The following is a 16,640-nucleotide window of genomic DNA, read 5'->3' on the forward strand; positions in this document are numbered from 1 at the left end:
ACTGGCTTGAAACTGCTGTTCTGATTTCAATGTAATTGCTGAATTTATTGAAAAAGTACAATTACTTTCAATGGTATTATTGCATAGCATCATGGGCTGATGAAAGGTTAAGGCATTGATTTCACATACGAAAAGTCACTGGTATTAATGTAAAAATAGTGAGAATTTAATATGTGTTATTGTGCAAAGACAAAAGAAAAAATACCTGAAATTATAAGAGCAAATATAATACTTAAAAAGTAATTCCAGAAAAGAATATGTCAGTATCTCAGATGCTTTGATCAGAGAGGGGAAAAGCTACAGAGATTTCTTCTAGAGGATAGAATGGAAGGAACGGAAAGAAGGGTCAGCCAAGGCCTGGTTGAATGGCAAATGTCACAATGGTTGAAGATGAGCTACGGTGGACGTGTGAGTATGACACACATCTGATCTCCTGACAGGAGTAGCTACAAGCAACAGCACGTTGTTTACATTAACTTTGAGATAAGAGTTTGCCTGTTAATTATTTATCCTAGTCACTTGGACTAATGGTGTTTATTCAATTCTAAATGACTTCACAGAACAATGCCACACATGTAAGTAAGGTTTTATTGTTACTCTTTGCAAAATAATATAAAATACAGAGTAAAGATATAATAATAAAGAACTGGTGACTTTCCAGATTCATTATAAATTTAACAATTTTTCCATAGAATCTTTGAAAAGAAACTTGTCCTCATTTTAAACTATTATCATCTCAAGTGATGAAACGATTATTGGGAAGCATGAAAGAGCAATATTAATTTTTCAGTTTTAATGGAAAGCATCTAGCTTCTGTTTGCTGCCTTCCCTTCAATACACAACAGGATTTACTACCATAATTCCATCTCATGCAACCCTTCTTCATATCCAACAGCAAATCAAAAAGTCAAAAGCATTTTCTTACATAGGAGACAATTAAAATAAAACATAAATGTATATTGAAAAATAAAGCCATTAAAATTGAATGCTTAATTTATAGAAAATCCTTTAAGAATGCTGCAGAACTTGCCTATCAATCAATATATTTCATAAAAGGTCACACAATATACAGGTAAATAATCTGTTTACATTTGTGTTCAGTTATACTTTTACCAACAGATGGGGGCCAGAATCTTGTGTTGTTTCTTAAATGCATGGAAGACCACGTCCACTGTAGCTTTATATGCACTGAAGGAATCCACTCATCTCAGTTCAAGTGTATAGAAATTTCCTTTCTTCACTTTGACATATTATCCACCACAGTGACAAGGAAGGTTTTCCTCACACTATTGAAGATTTCCAAAAAAGCATTCATAATGTAGGGCTAAAGGATTTCAACAGACTGAGGAAGAGAGTCTTTAGAACCAGAGGACAGGGCCTAATGTGTAAGCTTGCTCTCTCTCCCCTCCCCTCACCCCCACATCTCTATGCACCCACCACCCCCATTTCTAATGTTTTCCAATAGAGGAAGGAGGGTGGGACATGATTTGCCCAGGGAATTCAAACTTAGTGCTGCATTCGCACAAATCCAGTTTTTGCTGGTCAAGAGCTTTATGCCAAAGTGCAGGAGTCATGAATTGGTAGAGTCAACGTAAACACATTTTAAACTTGAGTAAGGTTGATACAAATATCATGATATCCTGGTTTTGAAATGCCCTGCTTGTTAAACATTAAAAATGGCTCAAGCTATCCATGAGAATTCAAACAAAAATTGTACTCAACTGCTTCAATTGACATTATGAATGCTTGATGGAGTCCCAAAGGCTGGAATTCTGAGCTCAGAGTTTTAGTGATAATCTAAGGATTTTATTAAAAATCCTAGATAAGGCTATTGATTAGATTAGATTCCCTACAGTGTGGAAACAGGCCCTTTGGCCCAACAAGTCCACACCAACCCTCCAAAGAGCAAGTATTGGATAGAAGTTGGTTGTATTCAGAAGTGATTAATACATATTGAATTGTTAAAAAAAAAGATTTTTTTCCTGAAATCTGCTCATGGTGGATACAGGTTAAGTGGCCCTGGAAGTGACTTGAATTGAATAAGGGCACGAGTTGGCATGGCTGTATGAGAGGCCATAGAGTGTGAATTAAGGGAGTCAAGAGGTAAATAAGCTGAGGGATGAAAGGACAAACAATTTCTAAAATAACTGGAACAAAATCCAGAAGAATTGAAGCGCAGTCTGTACAGTCTCCCTCAGCGCTCAATAGCCCCACGGCCACCTATCATCTGCTTCCAGTGTTGGTGGGCACAATTCAATCTCAAGTGGACCATCCCCACAACCCCCAAAACTCCTACCACCCTAATGAAAATTGTGCACATGGGATGCTCTTTTAATTAGGCCCATCTTGCAAATCAGAAAATTTCCCAACTCGAGCTATCCAACTCAGCAATCAAATCCAGTCCATTATGTTAGAGGGGGAAATTCTTGAAACAGCTTTTGTGTATGAAGGAGCTTTTGTATAAGGATACTTAAATAAAAATACATTCAGGTCTTCAGTAATGTCTAGAGAATTGAGTTTCCAGCTGCTACTATCAATTTATTTTTCTATCTTTGTGCAAACAGGAATGGAGAGATTGATTCCCATTGGCTTGGGGTCAACTTTAATAAATTCAAATTAGCTTTCTGTTAATGTGATTATGAATATCTTATTTCATCTCCACTGTGTTTTTCACCTAAAGCAAGTTGTTTCTAAGGAAAATTTTAAGTATTATAAAAGTTAAATGAAAGGCAATGAATTTAATTTCAAAATTAGTGTCAGTATTTGGGGAGTGGGGATGTGAAATATTTATATTTTTCGTTTCTGGTCTATTCTGGAAACTGATTAGCAAATCATGATCCTAACTTGATTGACTGAAAACATCATCTCGGTTCCCGAATTAATATATGGAGAACTGTAAGAAAATACTCATCTTGGTTGAGAGAACGTGCCACCAAAGCTGTTCATGAGCAAGTTAGTATTTTCAGTCAATATTATAAAGTGTGCCAAAATGCCTGGGTCATCTACACTTACATTCTTCTGCCACCATGTTCTTATACACAGTAATCATGCTGCTTTGTTCACTGACAACAGCCAAGAGCAGCTCAGAATACTCAACTGGGACACAACATGGCTCTCGTTTTGTGGGAAGACCCTGCTCCTGCATTTTAATAAGTAAGACAACATGATTAGATACATTTCCCATTAATGGAATTCTGCAAGATCCAACACAATTGTATATATTGTACAATTTCGGAACCAAAATCCAATCATAAGACAAACGATCAAAGTCAATGCTGAGCTCCTCCAATTTGCAGATTGACCGGTTGGTTGCACTTCTGTTTTGCCTGAAGAGCTTTTGTCTCTTATCCCAAAATGTCTTAACCGTTTGCAATGTCTTCAGCAACAAAAATGTATAATATGTCTTTTGTGTGTGGTTTTGTTTCTTCAGGCTGTCCTGTGGAGAGATACTGACCTGAGGGAACTGAGGCAGGGGTAAGGGATAATTACACTCATTCAGTAGGTGAATGAGATGTTCCAAAACATTTTCATCCTGGAAAATGGGAAATTCCAAAACTCTTCTGATTGTGTTCTGAAGTTTAGTGACGAGAAGTTGCTGCATCTTTTCCTCACTTTGTCCAGCATTTTCATTTTCTCTTATTTGTGTCAAAAAGTTTGCTGCATTCTCTGGCAGTAAAAATATCAAGGGCTCATCTGACTGCACCAACAGCTCTAAGACATAGGCATTTGATATATTCATCGATTGGTGTGGAAGACTTTCAATGGTTTGCTTGTCAAGATGAAGCACAGGTCTGGAATTGTGGTCAGTGGAGTAACCTAATACCATGTTCAAAAATCTACTGAGATGTCGTAGAAATTCACGTGGAGACCCATGCATTGAGGATGGCATGTTAACCGAAGAATCCAATGTTTCCAAATAATCACTTTCTCTCCTTTTAACTGTTTTAGCAGCCTCTCTAAAAGTAGGATTGACTAGATTAGGGCTATATTCAATAATCATATTAATAAACATATCAGTGAATATCTTTCATATTGCTCATACACAAAAGTTAAAAACATTCACTTTAAAAATTTTTTCTGATTGTCTCACTCTGAAATTCATTCTATCTCCCTTTAACTATGTTGTCTTTTTTTTCCCCTCTATGAGTCTCATATTCTCCAGTCTGTCTCTGTCTCTTAAAACTACATTCTCTTCGAAGAGGCACTTTTAACACAACATTGCTGTATTCTATTAGAGTTATTACAGCCATCACTTTGACTTTGCTACAAAGGAGTTTAAAATGAGCAGGTAAATCAATCAAATCTACTATTTTATCAAGCCTAATTGCTAGATATTTTTCTTAATGAGCTAAGTTTTCCAACTACTTAACTGGATCAGCTGTTTATTGCAGGTAAATATTAGCTCACATGCAAAATTATATCACCTGACCTTATTGCTGAGACAGGGCTCAGAGCTGGAGCAGGGGTCACTTTTGTCAATTTTACTCAGATGTATAACTATGTACAGGATATCCACACCTTTGATGTAATATGCCACCATAATACGATGAAAAAATGGAAAAGAGTTAGTGGACAGTGAGTGAGTGAGTGAAGTAAACCATTCTAATGAAGAATAATTGATCTGAAGAGTTAACCTGATTCCCTTGCCCACCCCTCTGATGTTCCCTAACTGTTGAATATTTTCTGCATTATCTGCTCTTAACACAAGTAATCTATAACCTAACTGACTGCATATATGGGCCTCTGGAAGTGGAGAAAGCAGAGAAATGTAATAATATTCTTCAGTTTGATGAATTTCAGACATATTTTTACAAAGTAATATTTGTTTAAAATTGCTTGAATAAACAAATGATTGGATGGTCTTTACAAAACTATATTGAATTTAGACTAATTGATTAATATGGACTAAATTGCATTTTTCTGCTACTCTTCCTCAATGCTTTCTAAATTAATAGACTAAATAAGACCACAAGATATAGAAGTAAAATTAAGCTGTTCAACCGTTGAGTCTGTTTCACCATTCGATTATGGCTGACATGTTACTCAGTCCCATTTTTCTGCCAGCTCCCCATAACTCTTGACTGATCAAGAACCTATCTATCTATCTCTGTCTTAAATGCACTCAATGACTTGGCCCCAACAACCTTCTGTGACAATGAGTTCCACAAATTCACTACCGTCTGGCTGAAGAAATTCTCTCCTCTTTGGACTAATGGGTCGATCCTTCAGTCTGAGGCTGTAACCTTGGGTCCCAGTCTCTCCAACTGGTGGAAGCATCTTTTTCATGTCCGCTGCATCCAGGCCTATCAGTATGCTGTAAGCTTCAATCAGATCATTCCTTAACCTTCTAAACACCATCAAATACAAACCACGAGTCCTCAACTGCTTCTCATATGACAAGCACTTCATCCTTCAAAACCTCTTCTGGAATCCCTCCAAAACCAGCACACAATTCTTTAGTTTCGAGACTCAAAACTGCTCAAGATTCCAAATGCAGTCTGAACACAGCCTTATTTAGCCTCAGCAGCACATTTCTGCTCTTTAATTCTATACCAAGTCTGATCAAGTAGCTGTATCAAGTAACGCAAGGCCACAAGAAGACATGGCTAAAGAAAAACATGCACTTATCTAACATCTTAATAATGTCTCAAAAAATAATTTTGATGCATAGTTTAATATGCAGCAGAAGAACTTGCAACACAAGTATTTATAAACAGACATTGGATGAATACAAGTTTATCTGTTTTGAAAGTCTTGATCAAGAGATGGTTGGCAGCTTAAGACACCTGGAGTTCCATCTGCTCTTTTCCAAATAGTGTCATGAGATTTTTATATTCCAAATGAAATGCCAAGGCAACTATCTCTGGCTCAAAGTCTGCAATGGAGTTTTAATTCCCAACATGACTCCGAGGCAGGAATGCCAACAACTTGTGCTTGTCTGACATTAGATACGTTTAGGTGTATAATTACACAATTATAGTTTAATAGTGAGAATGTCATCTCTGAATGAGCTTCCTCAAAGCAGATTAGCCTAGATGGCACAAAGTTTTAGACATCCAATTTTTAATACTTTTACAGTCCAGGCATTACAATCTCACATATGGCCAGTGATTTACCACAGTGATATAACCTGTGGTTGTGATGATGGAAGCAGGCCATTTGGCCCATTGAGTCCATACTGTTCCTCCAAAGAGCATCAGTCCCAGATCCACTCCCTACCCTATCTCTGTAAACCTGTATTTTCCATGGCTAACCCACCTAGCCTATACATCCCCTGGACACTATGCATAATTTGGGATGGCCAATCAACCTAACCTGAACATTTTGGAGCATGTGGGAGGAAATCAGAACACCTAGAGGAAATCCACGCAGACACAGGGAGAATGTGCAAACTCCACACACAGGCAGTTGTCCGAGGCTGGAATTGAATTGGGTCCCTGACACTGAGGCATCAGTGCTAACCTGATATCCTGATACAGTCTGGTTTCCCTTATTGATATGTTTATCACACTATCGGTTTAGTTTATGTATAAGTCTCAGTGTTACTTGGTGCTGTTTTTCTCTCCTCCCAAGGAAACAAAATTATACTTAAGAACCTAATGAAGTTTATGACTTTTTAAAGAAATGTATTTATAACTGTAATTAAGGAGTGTCTATGCTTTAAATACATACTTTTCCCTGTATTCCATGTGATCTAACTTTGCTAACCAATCGACCACGAGGAACTTTGTCAAACACCTTACTGAAGTCCATATAGATCACGTCCAACATTCCATCCTCAATCCACTTTGTTACTTCTTCAAAAAACTCAATCAAGTTAGAGAGACATGATTTCCCACATATCAAGCCATATTGACCATCCCTAATCAGGCCTTGCCTTTCCACATACATGTAAATACAGTCCTGCAGGATTCTGTCCTACAATTTGTCCACCAGTGATATCAAGCTGACTGGTCTATAGTTCCCTGGCCTTTCCTTACCACTTTTCTTAAATAGTGGGACCATGTTAGCCAACACCCAATCTTCCAGCACCTCGCCTGTGGCTATCAATGATATAAATATCCCAGCAAGGGGAAGAGTTCTAGGATATGCCTGATCAGGTCCTAGGATTTATCCACTTTTATGCATTTTAAAATGTCCGGCACCTTCTCCTCTGTTATATGGACATTTTCAAGATGTTGCTATTTATTTCCACAAGTTCTTTATCTTCCATATTCTTCTCCACAGTAAACACTGATGCAAAATATTCATTTAGCATCTCTCTCATCTCCTGCATTCCACACATAGATAACTTTGCTGATTTTTAAGGGGCCCTATTCTCTCCCTTGTTACTCTATTGTGCTTCACGTATTTGTAGAAATTCTTTGCATTCGCCTTAACTCTATTAGTGAAAGCTATCTCATGTCAACATTTTTGCCTTCTTGACTTCCCTCTGAAGTATATTCCTAATGCCTTTATACTCATTTAGGTATTCACTCAATCCCTCCTGTCTATATCTGACATATGCTTCCTTCCTTTTCTTGACCAAAATCTCAATTTCTCTATTCATCCAGCATTCCCAACACCTACTAGCCTTGCCCTTCACCCTAACTGGAACATATTGTCTCTGGACTCTTGTTATCTCAGTTTTGAAGGCTTCCCATTTTCCAGTTGTCCTTTTATCTGCAAACATCTGCTACCAGTCAACTTTTGACAGTTCTTGCCTAAGACCATCAAATTTGGCCATTTGAACAGGTTGATTAAGAATGTCTAACACTACCGTTATGCCAATCTCAGCATTATCTTTCCACTAGATTTTGTAACAACAACAACAATCATTGGAAGAGTATATATGTCTCAAAATTTTAACTTCTCAATAAATATCTCTAATATAGCCATCAACATACTGCCTCAAAGTCCTGAGTTTATAGGCAATACTTACTTGTGTTTAGGAGGTGGAGGCAGTGAGTCCTGTATGTTGCTACAGGACGGCTGCATTACTTTGTTCTTCAACTCTTTGATGCGAAAGAACAAGGCTGGAGTCATCCTGGTGAAGCGCTTTTCATCAAAGCCAAACAACAACCGCTGGATCTCGTCTTTCTTCATTCGAACTCCTGTTTAAATCATTAAACGAGAACAAATCCATGTCAATATCACATGAATACTAATGAAGCAACACAGTTCTTCATGAGCAAGGTGTTTGCAGCAGCCTGAAACAGACCTGTAGCCAGCGACATTGAAAACAGAGAGAAAAACAGATCAGAGTCAGAAGATGAAAAGATTTGGCATTGGAGTTGGAGGAGGGCAGGCTGTCGTAGGTGGGACCAAGAGGAAATTTGGAAGTTGGTGTCAGATACATTCCCACTTCTGGGAAAACTTCCCAGAGGTGGGCCATCAACTGCGGAGGCTACATGCTGGTATCATTGGGCAATCTGTCTGATCATGATCATTGTGGGCTGATTAGAGCTCTCCCAATGAAGATCAGGCACATCAATTATCGAGGGGCAAGCTTCTTGCACATGACTCAAGGACCAAACTCGGGCATTGTGGTGGTTGGGATTCTACAATTGGTCACACATTGTTAAGCTTAGAAAAATCAAGCCATCTGTCCCAATTCCATTTTCCATCACCATGCTCAATCAATAAAACATTAATGGACATCAGGCGCAAACAGGATCAAACTCAGCTGTGAGTTTTTCAACATTATTTGGCAGGTGATGTTTACAGCTCAAGCTCACATGTGAGAATTGAGGATTCATTCGGGTAAAGTTCAAGATAACTTTGTACCTTCATGTCAAGAGAGAAGACAAACTGGAGTCACGTAGATACTAATGTTTGAAACAATAAAAAAAAGGATTCAACACATTTAATTGTGTCTTGCTTGTTTATCACAAATATAACATTGACTTAGTAACAGTTGTCTTCAGTCCTAGCTACGATCTCTAGTAACTACGAACTCTGGTCCCTATTTACTGATGTCCTTCAACTGTCAAAGGCTAACCCAGGCCTATTCACATCCTTCGTGTTATATTTCACCCTGGGATAAATTTTCAACCACACATCAGAAACAGACAGTCCAATTATGTCCCGTGTCAGCCCTTGCGTCAGCTCATCTACTCCTGAAACCCTCATCCATGCCTTTGTTACCTCTGGACATGATAATCCCAATGCACTCCAGGCTGATCTCCTATATTCTACCCTCATAAACTTGAAGCCATCTTAAATTCTGGAGCTCTATTATTACATATACAGCTTAATCATATTCTTCTTCAATAAGTTATGAATTAGTTGCAAATGGAGAGAATCCAATTTACACAACTTGTATAAATTCCAGAATGAATTTTAGTACACCTACCATCTCATTGGCTGACATTAGCTACCGAATGTAGAGTAGGAATCTAACCTGGCATTCGCTTCACTATATGGTTCTCCTCTACTCACTGGATACTTTCAGAGCCATAGGTAAAGAGCCAGCACCAAAAATATGATTGATAGCATGACCCATCCTAAAGAATCTGTCTGTTGGTAAGTGTAAATAATGAAGCATTTTTCATTGAAAAATGACCTGGGTGTTGCATATAGCCTACAGGAATTAAGGAGTTAAAGTTCCAACTCATTTTCAATTTGCATTGAGTAGAATTAATTTTTGAGTTTCTTTGTCACCCTTCTGACATATAGAGTCATGGTCATAGATTTGTACAGCAATGAAAGAGACCCTTCAGTCCAACTCGTCTATGCTGACTAGATATCCAAAATTAATCTAATCCCATTTGCCAGCATTTGATCCATATCCTTCTAAACCCTTCCTATTCATATACCCATCCAGATGCCAATGTTGTAATTGTACCAGCCACCATCACTTCCTCTGGCAGTTCATTCCATACACGTACCACCCTCTATCTAAAAATATTTCCCCACAAATCTCTTTTAAATCTTTCCCTTCTCACTTTAAACCTATGTCTTCTAGTTTTGGACTCCCCTACCCTGGGGAAAAGACCTCGGTTATTCACTCTATCCATGTCTCTCATGATTTTAAAAATCCTCAATATGGTCACCCCTCAGCCTCTGACTCTCCTGGGAAAATAGTCTCAACCTATTCAACCTTTCCCTGTGGCTCAAACTCTTGGCAACATCCTTGTAAATCTTTTTGGAACCCATTCAAGTTTAACAACAACAGGGAGACCAGAATTGAATGCAGTATTCCAAAAGTGGTCTCACCAATGTCCTGTACAGTCACAACATGACATCCTAATTCTTGTACTCAATGCACTGGCCATTAAGACAAGTGTACCCAACACCTTCTTCATCACCCTGTTTACTTGTGACTTTCAAGGAACTATGAACCTGTACCCCAAGGTCTCTTTGTTCGGCAACACTTCCCAGCATCCTCCATTAAGTGTATACCTCCTGTCCTGATTTGCCTTAGCAAAATGCAATACCTCACATTTATCTAAACTAAACTCTGTCTACCACTCCTTGACTCCTTGGCGTGTTGGCCCATCTGATAAGGTCCCGTGGAACTCTGAGATAACGTCTTTCACTGTTGACTACCCCACTGATTTTGATGTATTCTGCAAACTTACTAACCATACCTCCTATATTCACATGGAATTCATTTATATAAAAATATATTAATATAGTGCCAGCTATCCAATGATTCATAGTGAGCTTATGTTAAGCAAAAACCATGTAGCATCTCTGTCATTAACTGCTAATTGGCTTCTTAAAATAGAAGCTTTCGTCAATTGGATTTATTACCAATGTAAGACTTTACTTGGATTACTGTGATCTAGGTTCACTTTCAGTGTTACAAAGATCTGTTTTGGAAATATCCTCCGAATTTCTTCTGAATCACCATGTAATTTTGATAGAAACCCCAAAAAGAGGCATGTTAGATTTTTAGCCAATCTTCCACTGAATTTACAACAGTCAATTGAAGGTATCGCAGAAAAATGCCCCAGGGGCAGGGGCAATGGGGAGAAATCAACAGGAGTAGACATTTCTCAGTCTTAAAAGGCAGCCTAAGGAAACTAAGTGAAGAGACACTATAATGATGAATGAACCAGAATTACTTAATAAAACAATGGTGTATGGAAAATTATCCTTGTGGCAATCACAGTATTATGGAATTCACTACTCTGTTTGAAAGAGAGTAACACAAAAGAGCTACTGGGATTCTGGATTTTAGTAAGTCAGACTTCAATAAGATGAGACCAAGGCTGCACCCAGTAATCTGGGCCCATTTGTCAATGGGTATACCAATAGATCAGTGAAAGGTGTTCACCAAAGAATTTAATGTGATATAGGACAGTATAAACCTGTAAAAGGCAGCAGTTTCACTGCCAAAAGAAATAACCATGGAAGACTAAAGGGATAAAAGCATAAAATTAAAGGAAAAAACATAAAGGAATGGAAAAACTAGCACAGATCCTGATGAATGAGAAAGAGAGAACACAGTAAAGGATAATAAAATCATTGGTATGAGCTACAAAAAGGAATATGAAAAGAAGCTTGCAAGATGCAATACAAGCATTTACCATTATATTAGGGTGGAGAGCATGATCCAATTAATCTGGGCCTCTGAAGAATGAAAATAATTATAAGTCAAAATGAGGAAATGGTTCACTTGTTAATAATTACTTTGCATCAGTATTTACAGTCACGAAGAGGGTAAGATGCTGAATCACACAGGAGGCTAGTGCTGAATTAGGAGCAAGAACTCATCACAATTAATTCAAGTATTTTTAGTCCTGAAGAAAATTATGGAAATAAGGAGTAAAAGCCCAAAGAACATGATTTACTCCGGACTGATAGTGGGTGTGAACACTGCAAAATTCCCTCAATTCAAGGGCTGTACTTTTAGACTAAAAAACTGCATATACCATTCATCTACTTAAGAAAATTGAGAAAAGGAGAGCAGGACATTGTAGATCAGTTCAATAATCAACAGTTAAAGAGGACCTTGTTTCAAAAGATCAGGATGTAGAATTAGTTTGGGTGGAGTTGAAGAATAGAGGAGAAGTAAGTGACCAGTAGAAGAAGTCTACAGCCCCATAACAATAGCCGTAATGTGGATTAGAATAAACAAGCAGAAATAATACATGTTTGTGATAAAAGGTCTTAAAAGAGATTGCTCATGAGTTAGATGCGTTGGTGCTAATTTTCCTAAATTTGGTAGATTCAGGAAAAGTCCCATTGGACTGGAAAAAAGCAGAGATAACAACTTGATTTAAGAAGGAATAGGGGTGACAGAATAGAGGAAATTAGAGGCGAGTTAGTTTGATGACTATCGTGGCGAAGGTATTAGAATCGGTCATTAAAGAGATTGTAGCTGCACACTTAGAAACATTCGAGGTAATCAGGAAGAGTCAGCATGATTTTGTTAAAATTGAATCATATTTAACAAATTTATTTGATGGAGTAACATGTGATTAGGTCAAGGCAGGTAAACATTCTATATTTAAATTTCTAGAAGGCATTTGAAAAGGTGTCCAATCAAATGTTATTGTGGAAAATTATTACCCATGTGTAGTGCGTAACATAGCATAGATAGAAGAGTGGCTGGCTGGTAGAAAACAGAGAGTATGCATAAATGGATTTTTGCCTGATTGTCTGATATAATGAGGAGTCTGTGCTGGGGCCTCAACGTTTTTACCATTTATATCAATGATTTCACGAGAGGGATTGAGGCATGCCAGCTGAATTCACAGACAACACCAAGATAAGTAGGAAAGCATGTTATGAAGAAAACATAAAGAAGCTACAGATGGATCTAGATAGTTGAATGAGTGGGCAAAACTGACAGATGGAGGATAATTTGAGAAAATGCAAAGTTCACTTTGGTAGGAAGAATAAAAACAAACAGTGTGCAATGATTTTAGAATGCGAAGATGCAGAGGGTTGCTCTGATGCATAAGTCACATCATGTTAGTATGCAGGTTCATCACATAATCAAGAAGGCTAAGAGATGCTATCCATGCTTGTGAAAAGAATTGAATATAAAGTTAAGAGTGTTATACTTCACTTATACAGCATTGGCGAGACCATATGTCTAAACTATGTGCAATTTTGGTCTCTTTTCTCAAGGAAAGATGGAACAGCACTGGGGAGAGTCCAAAGGCAGTTACTCAGTTAATACCTGTAATTAGTGGGTTAGGTTAGTCAGATTAGGCTTGTTTTCACTAGAACATAGAGGAGTGAGAAATGTCTTCATTGATGTGTAAGATCCTGAATGGTCTTGATAAAGTAGTTGAAGGAAGGATGTTTCCTCTTGTTGGTCAGTCCAGAACGATCAGATGTTATACTAAAATTAGGGTTTGCCCTTTCAGGACAGAGATGAAGAATGTTTATTTCTCTCTGCAGGATGTGTGACTTTGTAGCTCTTTGCCTCAGAAGCTGGTGGAGGCTGGGTCATCAAATATTTTTTAAGACTTAAGCCAACAGAGGCAGGGGAAGGAGAATGAAAGGTTTATGTGATAGATGGGAATGTGGAATTCAAAACACAAACAGATCCGCCATGATTTTATTGAATGGCTCAAAAGACCAAGTGGTTTACTGCTGCTCCAGTTTAGTACATATGTATGGCTCATGCACCCAGATTTTACGCTGTGCAGAGAAAGACTGGGGTGATCAGTTCAACAGGTAGATGAAGGCACCAGGGAGTATATTGGCCACCCACTATAAACCCTGCTTATTGAAGTGGAAAATTAAGTGAGGCATTTACCAGGGTGTCAATCCACTGTTGCTTGATTAGGTGCCCTGGAGCATACATCTGGTAAGTAAGCTTGCTGCATATCTGTTGTTTTGTCTGAAAATATCATTTCAAAGTATGGTAGCACAAGGCTCTCTGATCACAGAGCAGACACTGATAAGTACTGCATTTCTTTTCAAAGAAAATTTGCCTGCCAGATGGATTTCTTTCAAAACACACCAAGAACAATCTTACATCAGCTCATTTTCTATCAATAGCAAGAACAACCTCTATTAATACCCAGAACAAAATCTATTAATACAAGAACACGTGTTTCAGTCTAGCACCATGCACACCACAGCTGCTGAGATCCTTATTAATCCAAATGCATAAATTTCAAAGTGCAAGTGAACAGTCCTAGATTAAACAAAGGGCTGGAGAAGATCACAGAGATAATGAGGATGAGGGCATGGTAGAAATTAAGCACAAGGGCTTGAATTTTAATTAAGCCATCAGAAGCCCATATTAGTCAACAAGCCAACAGTGGAGATAAGGGCGATTTGGATTTGAATGGGATACAGGCTGCAGAAATGTGGATGAGCTGAAGTTTACAGATGACAGAGAACAGGAAGTCAGCCAGCAGAGCTTTGGAACAATTAAATCTTAAAAATGCAAATGTTAATTTCAGCAGCAGATGACTGGAGCTGGGACAGAAGTAGAGGCAGGTGATAGTTTGAAGACAGATGCAAACAAATATACAGTTAGAAACTCAGTTAAAAAAAACACAATCAAAAAGGACGTCAATGTAACCACCAATCTGGATCAGCCAGAGGGCAAGTTCAGGAAAGTGGCCATAATCAATAAGGAGTCTCTGGTGGGGCTGGAAATGTTCCTTAATTGTGACACATATGGTTTTACAACTGAATACATTTTGTAAATTTTAATATTCATAGAAAAAAAGTTAATAGGTAGTAGCAAATGACTCACCATTGGAAAGATGCCTGATTTTTAAAGATACATCAATGCACAGTTGCCCATCTGCACACTTTCCAGGGATTCCTTGAATACTCAGAATAACATACTTTGTCTCTTCATTAAAGCAAACAGTCTAAACAGAAAAATTCAATGTTATGACTTGACAGATAACTTCTACCAAATATCCTCTCCGCCCTTCACTACTTCAAATAGTAGTATTTATTTCTTGCAGATATGGGAGGCTACGCTGGCACCAAAGGTATCAAAGGAGTAAAAGATAGCTGAAAGAAACCTCCAGATAGTAGACAAAATAAATAAATGAACCTATCTTATTCATGTTTACCCTTGCTCAGGGTTTGTCCAGTGGTAATGGAGATTATGAGCTTTAAGTGATTGGAAGATAAATACATTTCATATTAAATATAATGTGTGTATGTAATATGAAAGCTATATGACAAGGCTAGCATTCACGATGTTCAGGTTACAATCATGAGGAAAACAAACCTGAGAACTTACCAAAACTCGATCTGGAAGCAGAAGTTGTGCCCCAACTGTGAACACAATCGAATACTGTTGGCGCACTCATATATAAGCTGTCAGTAGTTTTACAAACTCAAATGTATAAGTTTATATTTGATTACTTCTGCCACAACAACCATCTAAAAGTGTCAGGTAAAAGGATAACAGGCACAAAATCAGCCAATCATTATGTCTATCATATGACATGGCTGAAAAGACAGGTAATATGGAAAAACAAGAGTTGTTGTTCTAATGGAAAATTATATACATTGCAGATTTCAGCATGAGGCTTTTTAACTTGTGGTGGAAATTCATTATCTTGAATCCATATTTTTGTTATATCTGAAATTTTCTGCTCAAATTAATCATTTATTTTCTCATATCATCATTAAACTTTCACAATCATATTTGGCCACTCTTCCTTATCTCACATGAGAGAGAGGGAGGGAGGATTCAAAGGTTTAATTTTTAACAGACTTAGCTCTCCTGACAGAAAAGAATAATTTATTAATTAATACATCTTTGTACCTAGTGTTTGCAAATATGCAATGATTGAATACAAAATAAAGAAAATAAAGGAAAGTTCTAAGATTATTTTGAATGTAACTATAATGTAGAGCACCAGAGCCTAGAGCATGTACCAGCTATGCCAAATATATACACATTTTCAAACATACTCTAGATTTCAGTGGCATGTATATTTGGCTCCAAAGACAGATTAAAGGGGAAAAAAAGCAATAACCCAGAAATTCCACTATTTACACAATGATTACACTTGACTCAAGCTTCAAGAAACAAGAGACAGGTTGCCAAACCAGTAAGTTGTTAATTCCACTAACTTTGGTTCAATCAGATTTGACTGGGTTGATTAGAAAATTCATTTCTTAGCAAGTTAATAACAAACTGAGTCTGCTTTTCAGCAGCTTCAGACATAGAAGTTTTTAAAATTCCATCTTTCCACAATGGAGTCCAAACAATGATGTCCCCAAAAAGCACTCTATATATATAGTGCATCTGTAAAGTGTAGCAAATGCATTTGCAGAAAGAGCAAATAAAAAATGGCATAATTCTAAATACAGCAATCCATCAATACATTTCCATTTCACAATATTGGTTTAAATATTTTGCTGCTGCTACGTTAGACTGACATTAGCTATCACATGGTTTGTCTCTCTTGTCAGGAGGGTAAGAGCTTGTAGGTAGGTAATTAGACATTGTTTCCAAAGTGCCATAGACATCTAACTCTATTAGATAGAGACAATTGGTCTTACAGCTTAAGGAGCTTCATTCCATCTCTAGCATGAGTCTAAGGTGGCAAGCTTGCATAAACAACTTAATGACCTGTATTAACACCAGTCCATATCTGGCAAGTATAGGTGTGAATCACACTGAGCTATTTCATTACATCATTCACAACTATTAAATAAATAATAAAACAAAGACGATGTAATTTAAGTTTAAAATATATTTTCAATGA

The 16,640-nt window shown here is 37.5% G+C and overlaps 1 protein-coding gene across 1 annotated transcript in view; it reads right to left on the reverse strand.

Moving 5' to 3' along the window:
* Positions 1-1,889: 1,889 nt before the first annotated feature.
* amh (anti-Mullerian hormone) overlaps positions 1,890-16,640 on the reverse strand; it is a 28,330-nt gene continuing 13,579 nt past the window's right edge. Inside the window, exons 3-5 of the mRNA XM_072594099.1 lie at positions 14,657-14,777; positions 7,922-8,093; positions 1,890-3,956 (exon numbers count right to left, since the gene is read on the reverse strand). Coding sequence (XP_072450200.1) covers positions 2,999-3,956; positions 7,922-8,093; positions 14,657-14,777 — 1,251 coding nt within the window. The 3' untranslated portion in view covers positions 1,890-2,998. The remainder of the gene's footprint in view (positions 3,957-7,921; positions 8,094-14,656; positions 14,778-16,640) is intronic.

This window comes from Chiloscyllium punctatum, chromosome 24 (assembly GCF_047496795.1).
Source record: "Chiloscyllium punctatum isolate Juve2018m chromosome 24, sChiPun1.3, whole genome shotgun sequence".
Classification (NCBI taxonomy): Eukaryota; Metazoa; Chordata; class Chondrichthyes; order Orectolobiformes; family Hemiscylliidae; genus Chiloscyllium; species Chiloscyllium punctatum.